This window comes from Jaculus jaculus, chromosome 8 (assembly GCF_020740685.1).
Source record: "Jaculus jaculus isolate mJacJac1 chromosome 8, mJacJac1.mat.Y.cur, whole genome shotgun sequence".
NCBI classification, from domain to species: Eukaryota; Metazoa; Chordata; class Mammalia; order Rodentia; family Dipodidae; genus Jaculus; species Jaculus jaculus.
In genome coordinates, this window is record NC_059109.1 from 6636527 (window position 1) to 6663621 (window position 27095).

General features: G+C 43.5%; 1 protein-coding gene across 6 annotated transcripts in view; it reads right to left on the reverse strand.

The window, feature by feature from the left end:
* The window catches only part of Btbd9 (BTB domain containing 9), a 432359-nt gene that overhangs the window by 160742 nt on the left and 244522 nt on the right, over positions 1 to 27095 (reverse strand). For all 6 annotated transcript variants that reach the window (XM_045155929.1, XM_004649530.2, XM_045155925.1 and 3 more), the window contains one exon: positions 19584 to 19693. In XM_045155929.1, the coding sequence (XP_045011864.1) occupies positions 19584 to 19693 (110 nt within the window). The remainder of the gene's footprint in view (positions 1 to 19583; positions 19694 to 27095) is intronic.

The window sequence follows — 27095 nt, forward strand, 5'->3', positions numbered from 1 at the left end:
TCTAATGTGGAAGAGGTGGCAGAAAGAATATAAGAGCCAAAGGAAGGGTGGGACTCCGTACAAGGTGCTCCCTCCAGACATAAAATGGCCTGGGTATCCATGGCCTCATAGTGCCTGACACTACCTACACAAGACCATCATAAGAGGAGGAAAAGACCATGACACCAAAAAAAAAGAGTAGCCGGGCATGGTGGCACACGCCTTTAATCCCAGCACTCGGGAGGCAGAGGTAGGAGGATTTCCATGAGTTCAAGGCCACCTTGAGATGACAGAGTTAATTCCAGGTCAGCCTGGACCAGAGTGAGACCCTACCTCAAAAAAAACCAAAAAAAAAAAAAAAAAAAGAGAGACTGATTGAGATGGGGAGGGGATATGATGGAGAATGGAATTTCAAAGGGGAGAATGGGGGGGGGTTTGCCATGGGATACTTTTTATAATCATAGAAAATGTTAATAAAAATTGAGAAAAAAAATAAAATAAATAAAAAATAAAAGAAGTTTGTTCACAGACAAACATATCCTAGCAGAGCCAACCGACCACCCACAGAATGGGAGAAAATTTCTGCCAGCTATATAACTGACAGAGGCCTAATTTCTAGAATTTATAAAGAACTCAAAAATCTAAACAATAAAAAATCAAACAACCCACTCAAGTGGGGCAGAGTTCTCAGAGGAAGAAATACAAATGGCAAACACACACTTAAGAAACTGTTCATTATCCCTAATCATCAGGGGAATGCAAATTAAAACAACTATGAGATTCTCCCTTACCCCAGTAAGGATAGCAAACATTAAAAAATCAGATGAAAACAAATGCTGGCAAGAATGTAGAGAAATAGGAGCACTCATTCACTGTTGGTGGGAATGTAAGATGGTACAACCACTATGGAAAGCAATATGGAGGCTCCTAAAAAGGTTGACTATAGAGTTACCAACAGACCCAGTTATTCCCTTATTGGGTATTTCCCCAAAAAGCTCCATGCCACAGTTCATAGATATTTGCTCAACCATGTTTACAGCAGCTCAATTCATAATAGTTAAGAACTGGAATAAACCCAGATGTCCATCATTAGACAAATGGATAACCAAGATGTGGTATATCTACACGATGGAATTCTATCCAGCAGTAAGGAAAAATGACACAATAAAATTTGAAGAAAAATGGTTGACCTTGGAACAGATCATTCTTGGCGAATTCACCCAACCACAAAATGACAATCGTTAGATGGTCTCACTCACCTGTAGCTCCTAACCTGAATCTGCCCAAGATGCTGACACACCTAACAGGCATCTCGAGGACCAGGCAATAGGGAGGGTGGGACGGGAGAGGAGGGTAAGTGTGGGGGGGAACAAAACTGGACCCAAGTGGAACTGGTACCATAAAATCCTATATCCTGAAGTCAGACGAAAAGGCTGAACCTTCATCAGGTCCTGGAGAGGGTATGATGAAGGCTAACCTTAATTTTCTCATGTTTCTCTCTTTCTCTTTTCTCTTTTCCCCTTCTATATTATCTATCTTTTTCTTTCTCCTTTTCCCTTGGTGCTGGCCTGTAGCTCCCACTACCAGGATGCAGTTAATATCCACAATGAGTTGCTAATCAGAGAGACCTACAAAGTTTCCTAAAAGAAGACAGACTTCTGTCAGAGCACTTGATGACCCACCAAAGATTAATGGTAAGACCCTACTGTCAAAGACACCATATGCTGTCATATGGAACATGGAGAGACCTGGCGGGAATCTGGACGACAGCCAGTTTCCCGACAGTTAGCTCGTCTAGTGCCAGAAGGTGCTACTAGGGGAAAACAGCCAACATCTGTCCAAGTACTTGTGTTCTAAGCTACTCAGCAGTAAACAACCTGACATGGGTAACCAGCTGCTCTTGGATTGGCTAACAGATCCCCTCAGTGGAACAAAACGCATACCTGGAACTGGGAAACAAGTCAGAATCATATCCAAAAATGAGTTGGATCTCCAATATTAAGTTTCCACCAATCTTGGTCTAAAAGAGGGCCTACACCTATTAAATTCTTTCTAATAATAGTAATTATCTCTACACTAATAATGGTTATCCCATTTATCTAGTGCTGACTTCACTCTATGTTGAAGAATCTTCTTCTCTTTTTCAGCTGGACGCAGAACTTGAGGAGAGAATCAGCCCATCGTACCTCACCAGGGCCCCAGCTGAAACCACAGAGGAATTGGGGGAACTGAGCAAGAGTGCTGCTTTCTTGGTGAACCTGGTACCAGCACAAGGGTATGAAGGTGACAGACACAGAGGACACTCAACTCCTACCAAACCAGAGATCCAGAGACAGAGAGGCTCCCAAGACCTCATCACTGAAGTAGACCTAAAACAAACCCAACATGGCTCAGGGAAATTCATGGAAGAGGGGGCAGAAAGACTGGTATAGTCACAAGTTGGGACACTACACAGACAGACATTGCCTCTTCCCAATAACACTCCCCAATGCACAACCCACAATCCCCATGGGGACAACTGGCATCCCCAATAAGGAAGGGTCCTTTGGAGGGGTAGACAGGGATAAGGATAAGGATGGTACCAACATATGCTGTTTACACACTGAGTATGTACATAACTAATAAAGAAAAATGATAAGGATCACACTGAGTCCATATATTGCTTTGGGGAATACAGACATCTAACACTATTATGTCTTACAATTAATGAATGTGAAGCATTTTCACATTGACTTGTATTCTTTTCTATTTCCTTCACCAGTGTCCTATAGTTCTCAGTGCACGGGTCTCTGACCTCCTTGGCTAAACCTATGAGCTAGCTTTTTGTCTTTGTTAGCTGGGTTTGCAGACAAGGTCTTGCTATCCAGTTTGTTGGTTGTTGCACCTCAGCCACCCAACACCACCATGCCTGGTTTTGATGCCTTTTATCTCTTTCTCTTATCTAGTTGTTCTGGCAAGGATTTCTAATACTGTTTGTGATGGGAAAAAAGTGGAACTTGTGTAAATAAAGAAAAATATTTTCAAAGAAAGTTAAAAAAATACCTATTAAGTAAGTCAAAATAGAAACATTTCAATATTAATATTGAATATTCAATAGCTATTGTTGAGGGCAACCTCTTTCAAGCTTACTTATTTAAAATTAAGTTGAGTTGGACGTGGCAGCACATGCCTTTAATCCCAGCACTTGCGAGGCAAAAATAGGAGGATCATTGTGAGTTTGAGGTCAATCTAGGACTAGAGTGAGTTCCAGACCAGCCTGGGCTAGAGTGAAAACCTACCTCAAAAAAAAGTTGTTTACTGAGGATTCATTTTTATACTTACTTGTATTACTGTTTTTAAAATTAAATACACAACTCAGTGTCATGTATGCTACAGTTATTTTCCCAGGTTCTCAAATGCCTTTGAGTTCTGTTTATGGTTCCCACCTTTCCTTGATGGTGAGGGTGCTGTGCCCCACCTTGAAAGCAGATCCACTCTTATTAAGAGTTTTCTACAGTTCTCTCAGAACATTGTAAAATCTGATTCTGCAACAGGAAGCTCCTATGAGAAAAGAATTCTATGTAGCTGTTTTCAGTTGTCAAAAATCTTGATGTCACTTGCAGCCATTTTCCACTCATAACTGATAGGAACTGATATCTTTACCTTGTATTGTATCTCACACATACTGGATTAATATTTCACAATCTATATGACTGTTTAAGTGCTAAAGTCTATAGATTTTGCATTCATGACATAATTCCTTTGGTATATACAGTGCAAATTTGAATACATGATGGTAAACGGACCCCCTTGTTTATTCATTTTTAAATTATTTATTTAGGACTTTGGGGGCATAGTTCCATTTATTTATTCTCTTGGAAATTAAAAAAAATAGCTTAGCTATTTTATAAAGAAAATCAAACAGGAAACACCTGAACCACAAGACACTGGACAGGGTAGGATCAAGTCTAACCTAAATCCTCTACATCTTCCCTCCCTCCCTCTCCCTCTCCCCCCCCCCCAACTCCTATATATTAGTTACCTTTTTTCCTCATTTTCTTAGGGGACACTGACCTGTAACTCCCAGTACCAGCATGGGGCTATCACCCACAATGAGCTTTTGATCAGAGAAACCTACAAGGTTTTCTAAAAGAATGACAGATTTCTGTCAGAGTACGTGATGGCCCACCAAAGGTTAGTGGTAAGACCCTATTGCAGAAGACACCATATGCAGCTGACATGTAAAATGGAATGGCATGGTTGGAAGTCAGGAGAGAGTCAGTCCCCAGACAGTCAGCGCGTCTAGTGCCAGAAGGTGCTACACGGGTGACTGGGGGAAACGACCATTATCTGTCCAAGCAACTCACGGTCCAACCCACTTAGCAGCAAATAACCTGGTGTGATGCCCACACAAATGCAATAGTGGCACACAGCCATGGTGGGGAACCAACTGCTCTTGATTCGGCTAACTGATCCCCTCAGTGGTACGAGACCCATCGCTGGAGCTGGGAAACAAGTCAGAACCATATCCAAACATAAAACTACTCTCCAATAACAAGCTACCATCAACCATGGACTACAAGAGGGCCTACACCTATTAAACTCTCTACAAAGAAAGTAAGGGCTATCTCATTTGTCCTGGAACTAACTTACTCTCCGCTGGAGAATCTGTTTCTCTTTTTCAGATAGCTGGAGATCCTAAGGAGCACCCTGTCATACCTCAAAAGGGCCCCGGCTGAAACTAAGGAAAACTGGCGAAACAAGCAAGGGTGCTGTTTTCCTGATGAACCGGATACCAGCACAAGGGGGAAGGAGACCAACACCGAGAAAAATCAACACCAACCAAACCAGAGAGCCAGAGCCCCAGAGGCCCCCAACACCTCATCACTGAAACAGACCACAAATGAACCCAACATGGCTCAGGGAAATTCTGCGGAAGAGGGGGTAGAAAGAATGTCAGAGCCACACATTGGGTCATGATATACAGAGACATTTATCGTACCAATAACTGTGGGCTAACTCCACAATGCATAACCCATATACCTCAACAAGGAGGGGCCAATGGGGAGGGGATAGGTCACGGAGGAGCCTAATAATGGTACCAAACTGCCTGTACTTGCAGAATAGGAAACTAATTTAAAAAAAATATCAAATTTTTAGATTAAGATAGAAAGAACCAACAATATTACCTTATTTTCTTACCCAGAAACCTATCATCCAGCTACTAAATATTTCTTAAAGATCTATGGTTTCTTTACAATCCTAGGCAGGTATTTCTGAGAAAAAAATATAAATAAGGCCCAGAAGATCTCCCTGGCATGTGATTTGTAGGTACACATGAGCCTATTGTCTCCTGCTTTTGTTTCTGCTCTTTTCCCATCCCTAATAGCACAATGTGGGTCAAGAATGGAGACCTAAAATGATCTCCATGTAAAGTAGAGCTATAGCTTGTAATTAAGCATTTTACAGCATTTACTGTCATTATGAATGAAATGGATTTCAGCCATTATTCTTTCTAACTGGTTATTTGGGAATTTGCGAAAACCAAACCAATGTCAAACAACAGCAGTGATAAGGGCACATGACCTTCACAGTCAGCACCTTGTACTCACATGAGCCCACACTTAGCTTGATGTCCATTGTCCACGTCTTTAAATTATTTAAAAAAAAATATTTATTTATTTATTTATTTATGAGATACAGAGAAACTGAGAAAATGGGCACACCAAGGCCCCTAGCCACTGCAAACAAACTCCAGATGTATGTACTTCCTTGTGCATCTGGCTTATGTGGGTAGGGGGGAATTGAACCAGGGTCCTTAGGCTTTGCAGGCAAGCACGTTAACATCTAAGCCACCTCTCTAGGCCCATGTCTTTAAATTCATAATTAAGAGTCTTATCTCTGAATTGTTTTTCAAGTAAGGCCCAGGAAAATGGTGCATCTATGAGCAAAGGAGACATGCAAAGCTTGTGCACCCACAGGTCTTTGCTGCTGGTTTGCTACAGTGTCCACATGCCCCAGGAGCACAGGGCTGCAGCGGACTTCATGCAAGGGGCTGTGAGACGCAAAGCAAGTACAAGGAACATGTGACTGAGCAGGCAGGGCTGCTGTGAGTGTGGACAGACAGACAACCTTTCTCATCCAAAGAGCCTTTATGACCATGGACCTACACCTTTGTTTTGTTGTGCTTTTGTTTAGTTTGTTTGATACATTTATATTTTTGAGACCGTTTCACTCTAGAGCTCAGGCTAGCCTGGTATCTCAGCAATTTTCCTGTCTCAGCCTCCTAAGTACTGGGATTATGAGTGTGAGCCACCATGTCCAGCCACCATCTTTCTTTACTCTTATTATTGTCCTGTGCTATCCAAATGATGATAAAAATGAAAGGAAAAAGCAACCTGCTATTCACTTACATATTAATTAATTAATGTACCCATTTATTTGTGGAGACAAAGTTTTACTTATAGCCAGGCTGGCCTGGGATCACAGTAATTCTCCTGTCTCTACCTCCCAAGTATTAGATTACTTTAGGTGTACAGCACCATGCAGTAATTTTACTCAAGTCCTTCCCTTTTTATTCATAAAACAGAGATACAGGATGCTGGTAGAATGAACATATATCAATAAGCGAAATGAACTCATTTTGGTGGTTGTGGTGGCTTTTGATGTGAGACACCCCCTACCCTCATGTCTGTGTTTGAGCCTCATACTCAGTCCTCAGCTGCTGAAGACTCTGGGAGGTGCAGTCTTGTTGGAAGAGGTGTGTCTCTAGGGGTGAACCTTGAGGTTTATTAATCCAGTGCCCAGACTACTTCCTTCCTGCTTATATGAAGATGTGACCCTGCTCAGGCCTGCCATGTTTCCCCACCATGATGAAGCTTCCTCTCGACACAGTTAGCTCAAATAAACCCTTTCTTCCCATAAGCTGCTTTGGCCCGGGGTTTTGTTCCAGCAAAGGGAAGGCGGCTGCTGCATGGCTTTGTACAGCATTTTTACTGTCCTACTTAAAAAAAAAATCTATGTACATACGAATGCACTACCAAAACTGAATTGTGAGATGTTGATGTTTCTGCATATGAATAAGTGATGTTATATTTGCAGTCAAAACTGCCATTGTACAATACAAGAGCAATGGTAAAATTCATTCTAATAAACATTTAATTATTATGTTTTACTTATAATGACATTGAATAGTGAATAAAAATTTTCTGCAAAGCCAAGACTGCAAAAGAAAGGTGAAAGCTTTTTCCTGTATCTGAAGAAAGGGTCCCATGTTTCCATTTTGCAGTGTCCCTCAAATCATGCAGCTAGCTCCAAGGTCAGAATGAATACTTACTGTTGTTTTGTTTTGTTTTGCAGTGCTAGGAATAGATACTTTGAAATCTGAGGCCTGACTAGATAGCCTATTGGTTAAACCAGGAGTTACCTAGACCTGTTGCTCCATAAACAACCTGAGCCCCTCCTGGGAGGGAGTTCCCCTTTCCTAGAATTTAACTTCCATTCTGGCATTGTGGTTTAAGCTCAGCCCCCAAACTTAGCATCACGGCCGGTCACTTCTCGAGCCGGTCCCCGGCCTGCACCCATCAGCTCTCACTCTGGCTCGTCTGTGCCTGAAGGTAAGGCCGCCATCATAAGGTTCTAATCACGATGCTTTGCTAGCTATGCATCTCTCCTCAACTTCCAAGTTCCTGTTCTGGTAAGCCTCCCCTTGTCACAGGCCGAGAGACCCTTACTCCCCCATGGGCTCTCTATCCCCCTCCCACCTCCCACATGGCAGGAGCTCTCTCTATTTTTTTTCCTCTTTCCTCTCAAAATCCCTTTTCCCTTCCTTAGTTTGTGGACCTTCCCTCTCCCTTGAATATTCCTGATAAAAATGTGACTTCCTCATCTATCCTTCTCTTAATCTAATAAAGTCTCTTTAAACCTTACCCTTTGGTCTGTGGATTTTAATTCTTTAAATTCATAAGACAAAAGTCTGGGGTACCCTAAACTTATTGGTGCATTGATGTATTGGCAAGAACCCCCAAATTCCTGTTTCAATCCTGTACATACAGACAGGGGGTGGTCCTGAACCCCTTCTAAAAACATTGGTGGATGCAGCCCACATGTGCACATGGGTGGTGGCCCTAAGCCCTTTCCCCAAGCTCAGGCTGGCGCTCCTGCTCTGCTCAGCCCTCTTCCCGCATCTGCAGTAACTTCCCAGCACACAATTTATTTTCCTATGTTGTCACCTTCAGGAAAAGCCGCTCTCCTCTATTAGCACGACCATTTTCCCAGGCAGAAGCTACACCTGCACCTCCCTCTCTCCCTAGTGCTTAAAAACACTTGGAAGACTCTTAATAAATGTCTACTTAATGCCAAGTAACTTACAGTAGCTCAAGAAGTTAACTTTCACTGACAATTAGAACCAGCCTTAATATCTGGTTGAAGAAATCAGTCTAGGAAGGAAAAGCTTCCTGGTACGGCCTAGTGGAGTCCCATCAGGGCCATCCCAGGACACTATCAGCATTTAGGCTCTTAGGGGCCCTCTCCCAAGCTGATAGGCCTTCTTACCCCACTCTCACACTTTCAACTCTACCCTTTTTCTCTTTTCTTTTCTTTTCCCTTCCCTTCCTCTTCCTTCCATCCTTCCTTTTTTTTTTTTTTTTTTTTTTCCAAGGTAGGGTCTTGCTGTAGCCCAGGCTGACCTAGGATTCACTATGTAGTCTCAGAGAGGCCTTGGACTCATGGTGATCCTCCTACCTCTGCCTCCTGAATGTTGGGATTAAAGGCATGCACCCGGTTCTCACACCTTCGATTCCAAGGAACCACCTGCTCCTGCATCTGTGTCTGCTACAGGGGGCGCCTGGGTTTCTAACACAGCAGTGAAGCACAGACACTCCAGCAGCCTGAGCTCAGGCAGTGCAGATCTCTTCACAGCCCGGATCTCCAACTCTGCTTGCTTTCTCAAAATTTAACAGCATTGTAACCATACTGTTGCAATCTCAAAGTACCTTTAAGTGAGAGTCACAACACAGGCCACCTATATCTACTTCCTTCAGTTTGGCTCTTCTGGGGGAAGTGTCAGCAAGTTTTGTTGCTCTTTAAATGAGAACTTCCATAACGCTCTGTAAAATTCACTTCAAACCCGATTCTTCCTAAAGCCTCATCTTAGCAAGAAAGACAGTATGTTGAGTCCCTTTACATCCCAACAAAACATGCCACCTTTCCCAACAGACTCTCTACTGCCTTTGTCTGTTGGCTGCACACTGCCTAACTCCTGAATCAGATGCGGGCTTCCTGGTGGGAGAAGGCTGTCTTGCTATCGGTGTCTGTCATCTGTTCGCTAGAAGCTCCTTCTTGCCCTGCCCCAAAGTGAAATCTTTGCGAGTGGTGACTTTCAGACTCCCCCCAGCAGCCTGACTTTCGGTTCTGGCCACACAGGAACCTGGTGGTGGGCTGGAAGGTGGGCCTACTCCTCAGCTGGCGGGAAAGGTGGCAGTGGTAGGTGAACACTGGCGCTGGTGTCCCTGTTCAAGCCGCTCGCTCTGGCGGGGGCGGGGCAGTCAGAAGTGACAGCTTTAGGAACAGGTTCCTATGCTCTGGGCTACCCAGGCCAATCACTACCCAGGAACTAGAGGGACAAAAGCCACTGGTATGCCCAGCGCCACGTTGGCAGACAGAGAGCCCAAAAGCTGACAGGAAGATCTCCTTCCCAGTAGTCAACCAGGTCAAACAACCTTGAGGCTCCCTCCATACGCTAGTCAGAATCGTACACAAATGAAGGGCAGGAAAGCCAAGGACAAAGCGGAGAAGAGGGCAGGGCATGCATCTTGCAGAAGATCCACAAGACCTCAAGAAGAGATAGTGCACTCCTGCAATGGAACCACACTCCCGCACCAGCTACAGTTTACCGCTCCCTCAGGTCTACTAAAAGCTATTCTCTATTCAGCTAGAAGACTCAGAAGAGAAGAGCTAGTTAAGAAAGAAAAAAGGAAATGCAAAGGGCTTTTAAAGATATAAAAGAGGCTTAATTTTTCTCATAAGAGAAATGTAGTTAAAACTACAAAGTTTTACCTACGTTGGCAAAACCCAGAAGTTTGACATACTGCTCCCCCGGCATGACTGCAGGAAAACAGTCTGACACACAAGCCGGTGAGTTTTAAAATGGCATTATCTATAAAAGAGAGTCTGGCAATAGTCAGCAAAATGTGCATCCCATCTTGGGTTGTGGAACCCTTCTACAGATCTATTCTGAAGACAGTGGCAGAAGTGGAAATAAAATTAATGCATAAGGACTGGAGAGATGGCTTAGCGGTTAAGCGCTTGCCTGTGAAGCCTAAGGACCCCAGTTTGAGGCTCGATTCCCCAGGACCCATGTTAGCCAGATGCACAAGGGGGCACATGCGTCTGGAGTTCATTTGCAGTGGCTGGAGGACCTGGCGCACCCATTCTCCCCCCCCCCCTTTCTCTGTCTGTCGCTCTCAAATAAATAAGTTTTAAAAAGTAACAAAAAAATTAATGCACAAGGTTATAGAACTGCGTAGAAGACTGAAATCGGCTCAAACAGTTCACTGGCAGAGGACTAGGTGAGTACACTGCGGAGTTCCTGCATGTACCATGTGGCTATAAAAAAAGAAAAGAATAACATTTTTCTAGATAGCTCCAGAGTAAGTTGAGGTCTCAGAAAAAAGCCACATATAAATTCAAGCCTGCAAGGCTGACTGACCAGAATGTCCTGATTGTGGAGAGTTGAAATGCTGCAAATGCAAAGCCAAAATTAGATTGGCCTGTCTTTCGTCACCTTAGTGGTCACCCATTGCCCATCTCTGAGTCTGCTTTCGACTCTCAGGTAGAACTTTCCAAATGTACCTTAGTACAGCACTTGCTGGCTTCTACTAACCCCAAACCAAGGAGGTCATCTCTGCCTCTGCCTGCCTTGCTGTAGTGCGCCTCAGCGCTCCCCCGGTGTATTCAGAAAATGCCTGGCTTTCCTTTGTTCTGTGACCACCTCCCTGTTGACATGCATCTGTGGTAACCTCAGTGTATGGAACATGGTCTTTCACATTTAACTCAGAATAAACTCTCTTATTCCCTTTGAGCTGAGAGCTATGTTGAATACTGACAGTTTCGATGTCCAAATACAGGGTCCTAAGGAGGACTCACTTTCCCTGGAGGAGTCACAGACAGGTGCCAGGTGTCAGCATGGGCTCTTTATGCCCATATGTCTGTGTTGTCCTCCAGTGGTGTTGGGAAGTGCTTTCTGGGGCCCAGACCTCCCATCTGTTTAGACCAGTGGTTTGTCTGTTGGTTTATTCTGAGCTGGTTGTTGGATATCCTCTTGAGAGAATCTATTCTAAGTATTTGATTGCTCGTCTCTTTCACCTCCATTTTTCTAATATTGAATTCTGTGTCGTGCTTATGGCAACCTATTCCTTTGAGTTAAGGATTTTGTGAGCACCTGATCATAAGTACACTAAAGATAACAGACACTTGTTCCCTCTGGTCTATGGGAGAGGGTGTCAGAGAAACTCCTCAGGATGCACAGTGGCTCCACAGGGAAGCCCAAGATAACATATCCCATTCCTGAACTGAAGGAACCTTATTGGCTCAGTCAGGAAGACATACATAAGGAGTGATCACCCAGTGGCTCTAGCCCTCTCAGATGCCCATAAATGTGCAGAATAAAAGACATAATGAGAAGGCCTGACACAGGGTTAGATCTGGGGAAACTGTTTATAAACAGCATCTGTTCCAAATCCAAATCCAACAAGCTAACAAGGAAGGCTGCACTTTTTAGGGGGGAAAAACACACTAAAATGAAAAATAAAAATTGAAGGAAAGAGAAAGTGTTTGCAGAAAACTGCCCATTTTTATTCCAGCTGGTTTTATGCTTGTCAATTATGGCAATTAAAATAGCATGCATTTTTTAAAAATTGGGAACATTTGATATTTCCTTTTATTTCCATGATAAATTAGAAGCCCTGCTCAATAAAACTAAAGACCATAACTGGATGGCTGACTTTTAACAAGAATTTAAAAGCATCTAAAAAACACTCAGGAGGCAGAGGTAGGAGGATTGCCATGAGTTCAAGGCCACCCTGAGACTAACATAGGGAAATCCAAGTCAGCCTGGGCTAGAGTGAGACCTTACCTTAAAAAAAAAAAAAAAAAAGTGTTTGTAAGTAAGCACTCACGTGAATTTTGTCTATGTTCCTCTTAGGTCATAACATACAGGAATTTTAGGACAAAGGCCCCAGCTCAGGCAGCCCCAACATGCTAGATTTGGTCATCAGTCCCAATATATCAACTAAAGACATAAATAATGGTATAGGACAAAGAATGAAAATTTTAAAAAATATTATTTATTCATTTGCAAGCAGGGGGAGGAAAAAAGGAAGGAAGAGAGGGGGAAATGAAGAGGGAGAAGAAAGGAGGGAGGGAGACAGAGAAAATGAGAATGAATGAGTGAATGAATGGTAATGTCAGGGCCTCTTGCTGCTGCAAACAAGTTCCAGGTACATGGGCCATTTTGTGCATCTGGCTTTATGTGGGTACTGGGAGGCTATGCAAGCAAGTACCTTTAACCACCAAACCGTCTCCCCAGCCCAAAGTACAGAAGTTGATACAATGTGGCCACATTGGGAGAAATGGTGAAAGGGGTCTTGTAACTCAAAGTTTGTCTTCAGAGTACAAACATAAGCTTTGAATTTAACTAGGAAAAGGACAAGAAATTATATACAATAAAGCAATCACTATTAAGATGTAGTTAGAACTGGTTCCAAGAGGATGGTAATCCTAAGAAGTTCTCATTGTTTGAGGGGACAGGCGAGATGGATTTAGGTTCTGGTTGCTACTGCCCTAGAGCATAGCCTCATCCTCATGAGTAATGACCCTCAAATGGGGGATGATCTGTCCCGAGTGGCTTTCTATTCCTGGAATTCAAGGTAACTGCAGATTTGGAACAACTTTTCACTGTGCTGTCGGCTTTAAGCAGAGATAAAATGGGTCGAACAGACCTTTCTTGATTGATTAACATGCTTACAAAGAGTCAGGTGGGAATCTGACCCAGAGGAAAGGAAGACAGACACAGATGAAGACAAGATGACAGATTTTCATCCTGCTTTTTGGTTGTCTTCTGGGCCCAAATGAGAAATCAGTATTGTTTAACAAGGGCCATTTCTGAGCACCTGTTACAGTACAGTCAAGTCTTTATCAAATTGGCTACTTTGCATCTGCTGTTAGGAGAGAGGAGAAGTCCCCAGGGCTTTGGGTATGCCTTGCCTGTGCTCCACACATAGCTTCCTAGATTTTCACTGAATACAAAATGCTGTTTTATAGAAAAAAATGTTTTGGGTGTTGGGAATTGGCTTAGTGACTAAGAGCATTTACGGTACAAGCACAAGGACCTGAGTGTGACCTGCAGCACCGGTGTGAGAAGCTGGACATGGCTACACATCCCAGTGCTGAGTGAGCAGCTAGTAGGATGTCTGGGGCTTGCTAGTCAGCCAGCCTGATTGAAAAGCAGCAGCTCCAGGTTCCGTGAGAAAGTCTGTCTGAGAAAATGAGGCATGAGAGTAGCAGAGGACACCCAACGTTCTCCTCTGGCCTCTGCACACAGGTACCTATGTCTGCAGGCATGGGGTGTATGTGGATGTGGGTGCAGATGTCTATACTCCCATGCACATGGGTGTGAAGGCTAGAGGAATACCTCCCTGGTCGTCCTCTATGCTCTTCTGCCTAATTGCCCTAAGACAGAGCCTCTCACTCAACCCTGGGCTCCCTATTTTCCTGTTAGGGCTGGCTGGCCAAGGAGTCCCACGCAGTGCTGGGGTTGCAGGCAGGCATGGCCAAGCGCATGGTACTAAGGGCAGAATGCAGGTCCTCACGTTGTGGAGCAAGCACCTTTACCCACTGACTCATCGCTCCAATCCCAACAGTCATGATTTTTTTGCAAAGAAGCAGATTTCCACCTGCCCTTTTTGTTTTCCTTTTAAAAAATTTTTTTTTTGTTGTTTTTTGTTTATTTGAGAGCAACAGACAGACAGAGAGAGAAAAAGGCAGAGAGAGAGAGGGAGAATGGGTACATCTGGACCTCCAGCCACTGCAAACAAACTCCAGAGGCGTGTGCCACTTTGTGCATCTGGCTTACGTGGGTCCTGGTGAATCTAGCCTTGAACCGGGATCCTTAGACTCACAGGCAAGCCTTAACCACTAAGCCATCTCTCCAGCCCAGTCATCATTTTTTTTTAAGTCAAATTGGTCATATGCTAGAGCCAAAAGAGACCTCTCTCTTTGGGGGAAAAGGTATATGACTAAGCATTGTTGGATAGATTAAATCCGCTAAAAATAATTTAAACGACATACCTTAAAAAAGTGTTAATGTTTGAAAATAGGATACATGAAAAATGTTATTTCAAAAGAGAGTTAACTTTTAACCTAAACTATAACTCATGATTCCCAGATAAGTGAGTCTGTAAGGTATTCCACAGTCGAACTGTCTTGCACTGAGCAACATACTCAACAACACTCATAATAAAAAGTAGATAAGCAATATTACAAAATGACTCACACTAGAGTCCCATTTCCCTCACTACGTGTAAAGTAAAAATCAAGATTTTATTATGTTCACAAAAATCTATGAAATCCTGATTTCTCACTAGTCCGTCCTCTTGTTTCTACCTGTTACTGGCACTGTAGTACGTGGGGAGTAGATGATTGTGTTACGGAGTAATTTAAAATGATGCTGTATTGTTATCCATTTTTTGGTAAAGTGACTATACATTTCCTTTCTCAAATGAGAATATTGTATAAAACCAAAAGAATAGAAAAAAAAATGAAGTTAGCCATAATAAGTGGTTAACAATAATTAGGACACTAAAGGCTAGTCTTTCCTAGTATCAGAACTAGTCACTCCACATGAGGTTGTGTCTATAAAATCAAACTGGCCAGAACTAAAAGGAGAGCATAAATTATTTCAAATATTCCAAATGTCAAATAAAATATAAATGATAACAGACACGGGGGAAAACATATAGTCAGTCTAATTAGAGTATGAATCTTTTTCCCTCATCTGCCAACTCTACCTCTTTAGGTCATGCTACGTCCTTGATGATTTACACTTTGGGCACAATACTACTGTGTCATGTCAGATACATAGGGAGAAAAATGAGAAACAAAGTCAGACCTGGATCATGTGGTCATTTGTTAATATGGTGCATGGGCTGCTTCTTCAATGGCCTGAGCAGCAGTTTCTCTCCTGAGGACCTCACCTCCTGCCTGCTCATCGTATCCCAGCAATGAGGCTGCCTGGTGCCACAGGACACAAAACATCTGACGTCTCCATGTACAAAAGTAGATGCCTGGCTAACAGGGGGAACTGTAAACTGACATTCTCCACAAAAAGTCACTTGTGTTAAAGATCTTACAAGGCTGACTGATTAGAACTCCCTGATTGGGAAGAGCTGGAATGTTGCCAATTCAGAGCTAAAATTATTTCGGGCTCTCTTTACTCCCCCTAAGAGCCACCCATTGCCAAAGCCCTTTAGACTATAATGTAAAATCTTTGGAATTTATTAATTCTCTAGGCCCAGCTTCTACCAACCTGAAAGCTAAGAATGCCATCACAGCCTCTGAGACCTATAGCAGAGACTTCCCTCTTTGCTGCAACTCACCCACCTGATCCTCCCAGCAATGTATTTGGCAAACATTTTTGATTTATGAATGTGTTTTTTTCTGTGACTATAAAAAGTTCATGTAACCACTTCTATGTTGGAGCACGTTACTTGGGGCTCTGTGAATCCATATTCCTGAGCCATGGTCATGCATATTTGGCTCAGAATAAACTATGTCTTAATCTCTTTGAGCTGACAGCTGTGTTTTGCATCAACAGCACAGAAAAGCAAGGTGAAGAAAACCATCTAGAGAAGATGTTGCCAATTCTTTAAAATGGCTAGCAAGATACAAAGTATAAATATATGCTATCTGTTCATATAATTATGCTAATAAGTCACATGTTATGTTAATACATTTATATTAATATGTGATACATATATAAATGAATACTATTAAATTCTATATTATATTAAATACTATATTATTAAAATACAATAATATATTTATATTAATATATGATTCACACATCTAAATATCCCTTTAATGGAGGGATGAAAAAACCAAAGAGGGCAGAGGTTACTTATTCTTTCCCCAGCACAACAGTCTTGGAGTAACAGGACCAAGATGTAGACACCTGTCATGTCTATATCAAGGTGGGTTGTCTGTCATGTCGACATCAAAGTAGATCATCTGTAATGTCTACATCAAGGTGGGTCATCTGGCATGTCTACATTGAGATAGACCATCGGGCATGCCTACATTAGGTGAATTATCTGTCATGTCTACATCAAAGTGGACCATCTGCCATGTCTACATCGAGGTAGAGTATCTGTCAAGCCTACATCGAGATGGACCCTCTTCCACCCTACATAAAGGGTTCCAAACATCACCTCCCACTAGACAGAACTGGGGTTGCTTGAAGAAATGGCTGGTTCCAGATCACGGCATGAAGCATGCTAAGCGAACCTGGCACATCGTCATGCTAGAAACCGAAGTACTACTGAGTCCTGCTGAAGTTGCACAAAAGGTCTCAGGACCAACTTGAGATAAGACCACTCAAATGAGACAGCTCACACAACAATAATGTTAAGTATGATTTTAAAATGTGACATGTGTGCTATCTCATTAAATGAATAATGGTATGTACCTACTGCCCCCAAGAATCCTCCAAAACTTTTTTTGCTCAGTCTTAGATGATGCTAGGAAACTGGTTCTTCATTTTTACTTTTTTGCACGTGCATGAGTGTGTGTTCAATACAGGTGGGGTCATGTGTATGTGCAGGTGTGCACACATGTGCATGAGTGTGTGTTCAATACAGGTGGGCTCACGTGTATGTGTGCAGGTATGCACACATGTGCATGAGTGTGTGTTCAATACAGGTGGGCTCACGTGTATGTGTGCAGGTGTGCACACATGTGCATGAGTATGTGTTCAATATGGTTGGGCTCATGTGTATGTGTGCAGGTGTGCATACACGTGCATGAGTATATGTTCTACTAGCTATTCACAGCATTTGTTGTTTTTAGTTTTTGTTACTGCTACAAAAATTTTGAATGTCTTTCTGTGGTTCTCAAAGTCTCATAGGCCTTTGGAATGAGTACGAAGTTGTAATTTACAGTTTCAAATGAAGACCGAGTAGGGTGTGACGGCACACGTCTGCAATCCTAGGTCCTTGGGAGCCCAGGGAAAAGGATCATGTGTCTAGGCATGGGAGGTCAGCCTGGGCAAACTAGTGGACTTCATCTCAAAATCTTCCCAAAACCTCCAGGTAGAGCTGACATACCTGTATTCCCAGTAGAGGACCACTCCTTTCTGGGAAGGTCCCAGCAAGGGGGGTTGGCTGAGGCCTGCATGTGGCTAAAATGCATCTAAAATAATCAACATGGAAAGCTGTCCATGACTGTTTCAAACACTGCTGTGAGCTAAGCAAAGTGGCCACGTCAGATGGAGGCTAATGAGACCCCCCAGCCCGCACTCACATTGCCGCCTGTCTACCCAGCCTGGGCAGCTCTGAGCTCCGAAGACAGTTCTGAGGCAGTCCCGAGGACGTCCCCTGCAGGCCATCTGCCAGCAAGTGTGCACACACAGCTGCCTTCCCGCAGCGCCGCTCCCGTCCACTCGGGTGAGGGACGGCAAGCAGGTGAGTGCAGCGCGCTTTGCAGTTACACTTGTGAGCCTCACAGAAACAGGCCTGAAGAAAAATCTTCTGCCAGGCACCAAAGCCACTTCCTGTATCTGCAATCTTCTCCCATCACCCGACATGCCCGAGACTACTACGGCCTCTGAGAATGCTGACTGGCTGGGCTTGGGCACAGTGTGCAGACTACCAGCAGCCAATGCTGGCTTTCATTCTCATAAGGCCTCTCCGCCAGACAGGCCTGCTTCTTAAATACCTACAGTGTCCACAAACTTGTTCTTCTTCCGGGATGAAGGGGACTGAGTGATGTGGGCGGCACCTTCTATGCAGCATGGATAAAAACGCAGTCCATGGGGTGAGAGGAAGCTCCCTATCTTGTCAATACGCAGGCTCTTGGTTCCACAGACCTTCCTCAGAGCACACATGTGCGCAAGCATGCACATACATAGGCATGAATGCAATATACACACATGTACCACGAAGCTGCAGTCTACAGGGAGCCCTAGGCAGCAAGAGGAACGATCTCCCCAAAACCCAGTTGCCACCAATCTACACACCTGCAGAATTAAAAGGTAGTGCTTCAAATTCATTAACTTCCCAATTTCTTGAAATCACAAAAATTAACACTGATTGTTTGGTTATAAAAATTACATCTAATGCAGAGACATTTATCATACCAATAACTAATAATGTGGGCTAACTCCACAATGCATGACCCATTTACCTCAACAAGGAGGGGCCAATGGGAAGGCGGTAGGTCATGGATGAGCCTAATAATGGCCCCAAACTGCCTGTATTTGCTGAATAGAAAACTAATAAAATAAATAAATAAATAAATAAAAAATACATCTATAACAAAGTAAAAACCAAGATAGTAATTTTGGTTGTACATTTACAGTCTCATGGACAGTCCTTTATTAATATTACATTGCTCTCCCAAATTCCAGTAAGAAGTATGAGAAAAACACAGCAGGTGTTAGGAAGTTTAGGCTATGACCATTCAAAGGTTACTAAACATGTTTGAGTTACATACGTTTTTCCCTTCAAAGTTACCATGGGTTTTTAGTATTTGTGTCAATGTGGACACATGTCCCAGTAGGGAGTCCCTATGTAAAGACCCAGAATTCTATTTTAGGTTTCACTAGGCAAGATCATCCCCCCACCCTACAGTGAGTTGCTTTTCAAAGGAAGTGGCAATAAAGCTGAGACAGAGAAGAGGAGTGAGGAGTCAGGATGGGGAAAGCCTTCAGGATATTTCAAACACTGAGACCCGGTATGGGCTGTACAATGCCCAGCTATGCATGCTGAAACCAAAGCAAAAGCCAAACATAAGAGACTAATCCAGAAGTAAAAATACCCCTGGGAAAACCCAACTAGGCAGTATTGAAACTTGACTTTCACACCCAGTTTTCCACTTTTATTCACATTAGAGGTAGGCATTTTCTTGAGTGGAATTTGGTTAAGCATGGTAAATCTGGTCTGATATGGCCACGAAAAGAAGATACTCCCCCAGCCACATATATCAAATCAAAAGCCAACAAGCCTCCCCAGCCCCGGAAAGTATGAGCGTGATGGATATAAGGCAGACCCCCGCCTCATCCTACCTACCATTAAATACAAACAAGCCCTTGCTGCAAAACTATGCCTGGCTTTCAGGAGCAGTTTCTATGTTGTGAGTCAGTGTCAATCACTGAACTAATTTCAATTCCTAACTAGCAAGACAATATTTACATACCTTTTCAAGTTTACTAGACTTATCAGCTTGACTGCTCAGCCATAAAGCATTCAGATCAACCAGAGTCTTTAACCAGAGCTGATTAAGATGAATTAATAGAATGAGAAAACATGTGAATGCAAAATATCTAAGTATAGAACTATAACTGTAATACTCACCTATCAGCCCCTTCTCCAGAGTGAAGGTCTTGTTTGTAAACATACATTCAAAAGCCACGATGTGGAAAATCTTGTTCACTGTGTTGTGAGTCCCAACTATTCGAATATATCTGAGGGTAAAAGGAAAGCAAATCTGTTGGAAATGAGCTCCACCAAACCAAGCCAAGGATAACCGGATGAAGTGCATCATTTCAACACACACTGTACCAGGACATGGACTGAAGGAGACCTTGAACTTGAATTCAGACCCTGGGTTCCTACACTGGCTCTAGCTGAGCATAGAACAATTACAGCAAAACTAGGATGACACCATCTTCCAGAGAACTAAGTAAAACCTGGATTTGATTCACCTGGAAATCACACTAAGTATTGTTCATTTCAACCTTTGAATAGTATAAATCCACAAGACGTTTGCACTAGCGACCAGCTTCTACCTCACCTACAGTTAGGAGTGGACCTGGACACATGTGCAGAAGTACAGACAATCAAATGTCCTCCAGCTCAGTGAGAGATTTCACCCACTGCAGACCAGTGCATGAAATCCATATTGAAGCCCTGTCCAAGGAAAAGTGCACATAAACCTCTCTCAGTATCATTTCTCTTGGTACTGCTCCTAAATCCTTGCTAGGATGTTAACCCTGTGTACTCATGCCAGCCCCCCCAGCTGACAGCTGAGGAGCCTCCTGCTGACCCAAGGAAGTGGTCTGCAGAAAGGGCCCATCTGCTCTGCCTTCCCTTGGGCCCTATGGATCTGGCTCCCGCACAAGTTGTGGAGTTTCACCTCACAGGTCTTGAGCATCTTCGCCTGTTCGCCCTGTCCATCTCCCTGGTGGCTTCATCTCTGACAAACAAGCATTAACCTTAGAGCAACTTGCTCCCTCGGCTCTCCAAAGGGCCAAGAGTTCACAGGTTAATGAAGACCCAAACTCACTCTTCAGTGTGTCACAGTTCCTTGGGGAATGTGCCACACACTGGCTTACTAGAATTCAAAGGAAGAACCAGAGAGAATGACTTGATTAGCTGACAATGCTTTTCCAATAATGAACCAGCGGGCTGAGGGACGGGGCACAGGAAATGAACAGACTTCAATTGGGGTAAGACAGACCAAGCAGCTTTTAGTTGAATCTGTCCTCTATGTATAAAACAGTCCTTGTAGATGATATGATTTTACTTGTCAGTTAACTGCTATTCACTAATTTGGTAATTTCCTTACATTTCTCATCACTCTTAAGTTTACTGTACAATGGAAAAGCCAATTTGAAAATTTCACAGTAAAACTATCTTTAGGGTTTTTGGATCCTGGGCTATCTTCCCTCCTGTTTCCTCAAGTGTAACCTCATGGCATTCCCTGTGACCTCATTTAGCCATCTGCTCCTTGACACGAGCTGATCACTCATCTTCATAACTGACATTAATGTGATCTGGACTGGCTGTTCCAAGGGCTCAGATTCTCTGCAGTCAAGACATCTCACTTCCTGTGCTGAGACCCCAGCCACTGCTCTTCTTCACAGAGCCTGTGGCTATCTCTTCAGCCTCAGTGCAGACAAAAGGTCTCAGTTTTGGAGGGCTGGGTGGGTAAGTTCCTTTAAAGTAAGTTCCTAATATTCTGAGTAGTGCAGATTGTTTTGTCTCTTCCTGTTGGCAGTGATAAGCCTGCTGGTGCTTTCTGGAAGGGAAAGGGTGTGTTAAGACTGGCACCTGAGTCTGAATCTAATTTTGTCCATTTCCTTAAACCCATAGGAGCTCAACCAGCCGAGCACTGTCCACTGCCCCTGGCTGCAGCAGCCTGATGCTGCTGCTGTAACCTTAGGGAAATGTGGTTTGGAGGAACCTGAGCAGATCACTTTCCTATTCTCAAGGTCAAGTTCCAACCAAAGGAGAGTCTGCTCGCCTAATGTGCACAGCATAGAAGCTAGGAGGTGACTGGAAGAACTTTCCTCTTGGCAGCTCCCAAGGTTAAACACAGGCCAGGCTGACCCAGGTAGATACCAGACAATTCCTGACACACACCCCCCCGCCAACTTCTGTTTTAACATTACGTGGAACCAAGCTTTCCAAGTTCTCCATCTTTTACCATGGTATTAATGTCAGGAATGGGCAAAATTATGTAGCTTCCCCCCTCCCATAGCTATAAGCAATTGAAAATAAAAAGTTGTACCAGAATACATTTTTAGGGCCTTAATGATAGTGCTCAGGATGATAAACAAAACAGCGTGTATGGCTGGAAGAGCTCTGAGAGCCCGGGAGGAAGAAGACGGTGCTACCTCTGCAGCGTGCCCCGAGGCCACATGAGCAACTCCCTTCACATCACACCCTGGATGAGCTGGCTATGCTAGCACTCATAACAGGTTAGATTATTCTAGTTCTACAATACTTCCTAAAGTTACAGATAATTTACAAAAACGGCTACAAGTCCTTAGTCAAACCCACAGTTTGTAAATGGTAACAACAAAAGAAAGAAGCCATGATCCATGATTCTTTTCCTCAAGCAAAAAGCTTTAACTATCTTGGACTTTCTCCTACACCGAAGACCTAGACTAGAAACGACACACCTTTTTAATGAATACTGCTGTTTAGGGAAGTACACGCACATCTCCCCTAATCACAGGGCTCACCAGAGAGCATCCCGAAGGCAGGTGAGTTGCTGAAAACCCAAGGGGCAGGGCTAGGGAGAGTCCTCACTGCCTTTGCGCTCACTTCAAAATGATCATCATGCCTAAATGGGAAAAGCAGACACCACTTTTCTGTCACAAGAAATCCTGGATACCAAGCAGGTAAGTTTAAGGTTTGCTCCTTTCCCTTTTCACAGCCCTCTCTCCAGTGCACAGTCACACTCTGATTTAAGCTGGTAATAAGGGCAGTGGCTGCCGGCGGCTGGCTTCCTGAGCGTGCGGCGAGGAGCTCCGCACAGCCGTGGAGCTGAGCTCGCCTTTGTTCTCTCCGGGGTCCTCAGCAGCAGCTCAGCCAGCTGCAAGCTAATTAAAACTTAACTGGCGCTGTGGAGGCGGACAGACAGCAGTCTGGCCGGTGCTGAGAAGGACAAATGCTGTCCACATGAGTCCCAGCGTACCAGTCTGTTTCCACCACTCCTGCCTTCCCCATGTTAACTGTCTTCAAGTGGCTGACACAGCCTGGTTCCTGAACACAGTTCGGAACAAGACGTTTCAATAACAAAGTTCCCCTGAGTGGTGAAGACCATGGGTGAAAGGGATTCTCCTTCTTTAACAAGATAAAGTCTCAACACTCCACGGGTAGCACGCTAGGACTGGAAGGCATCACGGAGTTTTGAAGCAGGGACAGTGTGAACTACTTCAGAGTAGTTCAGCCCATCATGTTAATTAGAAATGTCACATTGGAGGAAAATAAATGTTTTTAAAACGTGTTGAACCTTAGTTTCCTCCTCTATAAAGAAAGGTCATTAATAGAAGCTCTCACAGTATGTTCAAAGTGTTTAAAGGAGCGCTTGGCAGAGTGGAGCATCCTAGAGTAGACTGCTGGATGCTTTGTTTCATGAGTGGGACTTTGAGGACGCCGTCACCTGACTGCTGATGCTTATGCAGGTGGCCACAGACTGGACCTATGCAGGCAAGTCGTGGCTACGCTCTGAGGGGACCTCAGCACAGATATCATGGGCCACAGAAAGCAGGTTCCATTCAGAATATACATTGCACAGCTCTATGCTATTTTCTACTTTGATTCTTCAGACTTAGAAAAATAGAGTCCTTGGCCTGTCTCCATGCATGAGGAAGCAAGAGAAGGATCTTGCCCATTCATGAGCTTAACATTTAGAGCCCCCTCCCAACTTCCCCAGCTTCCTACTTTGGCAGAGAAGCAAAGACTAAGGAGACTTGTCAGGACTGTGTGATCTGCTACCCAGCCCCACCAAGGGTTTTATTTTTGGTGCAAACCTTGGAAGTCAGCAATTTTAATTGATAAAGAAAAAAAGCATTTCCTTACAAAGGACTAGAAATATCACCTACCTGTTATTGAAAGGTACACATTCCTATACATCTTTCCATCATTTCTGTCAGACTGCAACCAGAGCTAATTCTATACTCAAGCATCTTAAATATATTCAAGACAGAATACCAGCCAACTTTACATCCCTACCTTAAGCCCCTAGTCTCTTGACTCCAATATTAGTGGATCCCAAGTCCACTTATGGTTAGAATTAATCTTTAACCTTTGCCTCAGTTATATACTGTTCTGTACCAAGCATATTCTATCATGAGACAAAGTTCAATTTGTTAAGAAATATTTAAATGAGCTCTCAAGGGATCAGCTACAGCTAAAAACCATCAGAATTCTAACCTTTGGTAAATAAAATTTTATTGCCAAATTGAACTTCACATTATTGGGGTACACAAAGAATTTTGAAAGCTACAGTTAGTGTAAGAGCCATGTACAAGGAAGGGTCCCTGATAACTTGGCTCTGTCTCAAGTGGCTTTGCAGAACTCTGAGAGGTTACTCTTTGCTATGGCCAGAAGTGGTCACCTGACAAGAACCTGAGCTCCAGCACAGAACACAGGCACTTGGGGTTTGAATTACATTTCTAAGATTTCGCATTTGACCTTTCCCTTCTTCCTACACAATACTTCTGTACACAAACAACTCTCTAAGCCAAAAAGCAGGTAAATGCTGTGGGATGCCCAGTATGGTCTTTTCCTCCAGTTCTGGGCATAGCATTAGTGCTCTCATAATCCAACCACAGGCTGGAGGGGGAGTGACTTCAGTTCTTGTTGCTAAGGCAGCTAGTGGAAAACAGTTTGCTGCCAGAATGACAAAAAGCTTCTAGAAAAAGCATGCTGCAACAGAAAAGATTTGTAACTCTTAGAAAACCTTCCCTCTGGCTGATCTGTGGAGCTATAGATTCTCCTCTACTGACTCCAGAGAAAGGCCCCTGCAGCATTTGCTTGGGGGAGAGGTAGAATTATGGAAAGGTTAAACACTGTGCAGTTAGCCCGAGCAGAGGCCCGTGGCTCAGAGTGGCTGGCTGGCCCACGCTGCCTAGCCATCAGCCCTGCACAGGGAGCAGTCGTGTCTGGCTATTCAACCTGAAGGACAAACAAAACAAGAAGTCATCTTGTTTCCCAGAGAAAATTGATGCTACAGGGAACCAAGTATAAAGAAGGGAACAAGATGGGTAAAAATCATTACGAATACATCATAACCCAGTGCTACACAAAACAGAAAGACATGCCAACAGCAGAAGTAAGTATTTGTTGGTTTTATTAGGGGGTGAGGGTGCAAGTGACTACTGAACCATAGAGTGTATTTTTATCCCACTCCAAAATTCAGAACCTAATATTTGTTATAATGTGCCTTTAACTTATAAAAACTGCATTTGGACTTACTGTCACAAAACTAATTATGCTATTTATAAAAATCATGTAAGATTTATTTAGTTCATTTAAAATTTCTGTTTCACATCTACCAGTCAATACAACTTCTAAGCATTCTGGGTAAAGTTGCCATGAGACACGATCCACCTATTAGGTATAAGGAATTATGCTAGGCCTGAGGAATGGGCTATAAAGACAGGACATAAACCTTGACCTGGAGACATTTGTAGTAAGCTAGAAAGGGAAGACAAAAACATATCAAACTATGTGACTTTGGACACAGTCCCCAAAACTCCATAATGCATTCAATATAAAATGGGTAAGTTCCTTCACTCCTCTCATATTCTCTGCTACCACCAGGATAGAGAACTTATTCCCTATTCACACAAGGCAAGCAGTGACTACTAAGCTCTGTTGTCAACTTGACTGGATCTGGAATCAAGAGACATGACTGTCAGGGCATTTCTAGGAAGGATTAATAGAATGAGGGAGCGCCAGCCCCAGCGGGAAGCCCTTCTGAAGGTAGCCTGTACATACGGAAGTTTCCAAGGAGAGGGGCTGGCTGCCCTTGCTCGCTGCTGGTGAGTACTACCCTGCTGCCTCTTCAGCCTTTCAACGTGAACTGAAGACCGGCAGCTCTCTAGGAATCCTCCAGGCCTTTACTGCCAGACTGGGACTGCTGAGGCATCCAGCCTTGTGGACTAAAGTAACTGGGTTCCCAGCCTGTCCAGTGTGCAGATATGACAGCTAATGGACTATCCAGCCCATACCACGTAAGCCAAGCTAGTAAATCCCATTGCAATACATGTTCATTATACTGGTTCTGTCCTCTGGACAGCCTGACTAATACAGTAGCTTCATCTATGAACAAGGAATCTCACAACGTAAACTTTACAAGTCCTTCCTAGGAGTCCCCTGCGCTTACTTCACCCACACTGAGCCACTGTGGCTACAGAAGTGGTTCTCTTCTTTCTCCTACCCACAACGATCAACAGCCCATCCAACAAGTAACTTGTGCTTGCCATGTGCCAGCCACTGGTGCTGTGTCTGGTACACAGGGTTGAGCAAGACAGATAAAATCCCTTCCCCAATGGAACTTACATTTAAAGTCAAGAAACAAATTTAAAAAAATCAAATAATTGCTCACAGTTCAGAGGGTAAACTATTTATCACAGAACATAAAATCACAAACATGCTTACCTGGAAGGTTAGACATTATAAGGGCTCTTCCTGACAGAATTTAAGCCTGGCCTATGGGGTGAGCAGAACTAGCTCCGAGAGCGTGGCTGACAGCAAGGAGTCTGGGGTGGAGACCTTGTGTACTATCACAGATAGTTAGCAGAACAAAGTAAAAGACGTAACCAGGTAGGGTTATGACCTGGGAAGAAGAGCCAAGCTGAATTTCATGGGAAGAAACATGTATTTCATGGTTTGGTTCCTTTTCATCTGTTTTTCAGATTGTAGTTTTCAAAGAATTTTAAAGAAGAAGTGGGGGCTGGGGCATACATAATGAAAAATAAAAGTGGGAGATAATACAAAAAGGGAAGGAAGCAAAAAAGAGGGGTGTAGGGCTGGAGAGATGGCTTAGCGGTTAAGTGCTTGCCTGTGAAGCCTAAGGACCCCGGTTCGAGGCTTGGTTCTCCAGGTCCCACGTTAGCCAGATGCACAAGGGGACGCACGCGTCTGGAGTTTGTTTGCAGAGGCTGGAAGCCCTGGCGCGCCCATTCTCTCTCTCCCTCTATCTGTCTTTCTCTCTATGTCTGTCGCTCTCAAATAAATAAATAAAAAATTTAAAAAAAAAAGAGGGGTGTAAAGAAGGACAGGAAAGAGAGAAAATGAGGAACCAGTCCCTGTTTCTGACTTTTAGGTGCTAATGTGAACAAATTCCTATGTGCAAATAATGTTAACCGATTTTATTACTTAGAAACACATTTGAAACCAACACAAAGTACATTTTAAGAAATGGAACTAAATTACCAAAAGTTCAACATTTGCATTTTTTCATTAACTCTACCCCTAGTCCAACATGCTAGGGGCAAGGGATATAATTTGACTAGTTCCTATGGATAATGGTTTGCATTATCTTTCCATTTTACCCAACAGGCTGTGCGTTTCCGGGAATACAGACAAATGAATATAACGGAACTGCACACTGGAGAAAAAGTAGAA